We start from the raw sequence: 1470 nt of genomic DNA, 5'->3' as shown, positions 1-1470 counted from the left end.
CCCCCCCCCCCCCCCCCCGCCCCAGGTTTTCCTTTTCTTACCAGGAAAATGAAGGTTTGGATTATTCTCAGAGTTGCCCTTGGGGATGTTAAGAATCCAGATAACTTGTCCCAACCCTGGTCGACCGAATAATAATAATAATAATAATAATAATAACTAGATGGGACCTGGGAATGTGCATTTCACACAGTGCCGGTAGGATGGCTGCTCCCTAAAGACTGAGAAACACTAAACAAATTGTTGCTGCTTCAGCCGGCCTCAGGAACTGAAGCTGGGAAGCTTACCCTTAGGAGGAGGAGGAGGAGGAGGAGGATTACCCCTAAAAGGAGGTATTTTGGTGGCAAACCACCTTTCAGGTTATTCTTCCCCAGCCCCGCGCCTGGCTCTTGGTCCCCGCTTGCCGTCATACTTCACCTGTAGGCGCCCAGGTTGATGCAGCTGATGCCCAGGTTGTATCTGGAGCGGATGAAGCCGGGCTGGATCTCCAGCGCCCGCGTGTAGGCCTCCACGGCTTCCTCGCTGCGGTCTCCATTCGCCAAGGTCGCCCCCAGACGGTTCCATAACGAATAGTCCTGATGACAAAGGGAGGGGTCTCTCTCTGACCACAGCACCAGCCTGAGTGGCCGAGTGTCCTCCTGTCCCTGCAGGAGAAGGCTGATGGCTGAACATGTCTCCCGCGCTCACGGACTAGGGCCGTGACGTGGTGAATTACTCAAAAATCGTTAGGGACTGCTTTGTGAAATGCCTCTCATTCATCAAGGAGAGCTACCATTGGATGGTGTCAGGCAAATCATGTTTCTATTTTAGGTATGTAAGTATTAATAGCCACAGTAGCATGTCATTAGTATTGATCGCTTTCAACCGCGGGGTGCAGGGAAATAAAGTGTAGCAAAACTGCCCAGCCCTGCCCAGCGTCTGTCAGTGGTTAGAGCACTGGTCTGCACACTAGAGGGTCTCGAGTTCAATTTCCAGTCAAGGGCATGCTCCTGGGTTGCTGGTTCGATCCTGGTCCAGTTGGGGCTCATGTGGGAGGCAACCAATCATGTGTCTCTCTCACATTGATGTTTCTCTCTCTCTCTCTTCCCCTCCTCTCTCTTCTCTCTCTAAAAATCAATGGGGAAAAAAAATCCTCAGGTGAGAGTCAAGAGAATGTAGGAAGTACATCTGGTGAAAACGTTTCTTTAGCAGAAAACCATATGGTTTCTTGCTCTGCACTTACCTCTGGCCGAACAGTTAAGGCGGCGTTAAATGCATCTATTGCTCTATTAAATTCTCCGCTCAGGTGGAACAGCACCCCTAGACCTGTCTGCAGGTCTGGGTCGATCGTATCTCCATTTTGGTGGGCAGCTTCCAGATATAATTCCTTCACGCCTTCCAGAACAGAGCTACCAGGGGGGAAAAGCAGATTTGTAATCCAAATAGTCTGAACGTAAATGATTTACTATTACCTTTGCTGTTCTTTACAGACTG

General features: G+C 50.1%; 1 protein-coding gene across 1 annotated transcript in view; it reads right to left on the bottom strand.

The window, feature by feature from the left end:
• Positions 1-1470, bottom strand: part of PEX5L (peroxisomal biogenesis factor 5-like) — a 158226-nt gene that overhangs the window by 5562 nt on the left and 151194 nt on the right. The window contains exons 13-14 of the mRNA XM_006770031.2: positions 1220-1385; positions 415-572 (exon numbers count right to left, since the gene is read on the bottom strand). Coding sequence (XP_006770094.1) covers positions 415-572; positions 1220-1385 — 324 coding nt within the window. The remainder of the gene's footprint in view (positions 1-414; positions 573-1219; positions 1386-1470) is intronic.

Source organism: Myotis davidii, unplaced genomic scaffold, assembly GCF_000327345.1.
Source record: "Myotis davidii unplaced genomic scaffold, ASM32734v1 scaffold123, whole genome shotgun sequence".
NCBI classification, from domain to species: Eukaryota; Metazoa; Chordata; class Mammalia; order Chiroptera; family Vespertilionidae; genus Myotis; species Myotis davidii.
Note: the sequence above shows the minus strand (reverse complement) of the source record. Positions and strands in the feature narration are given on the sequence as shown.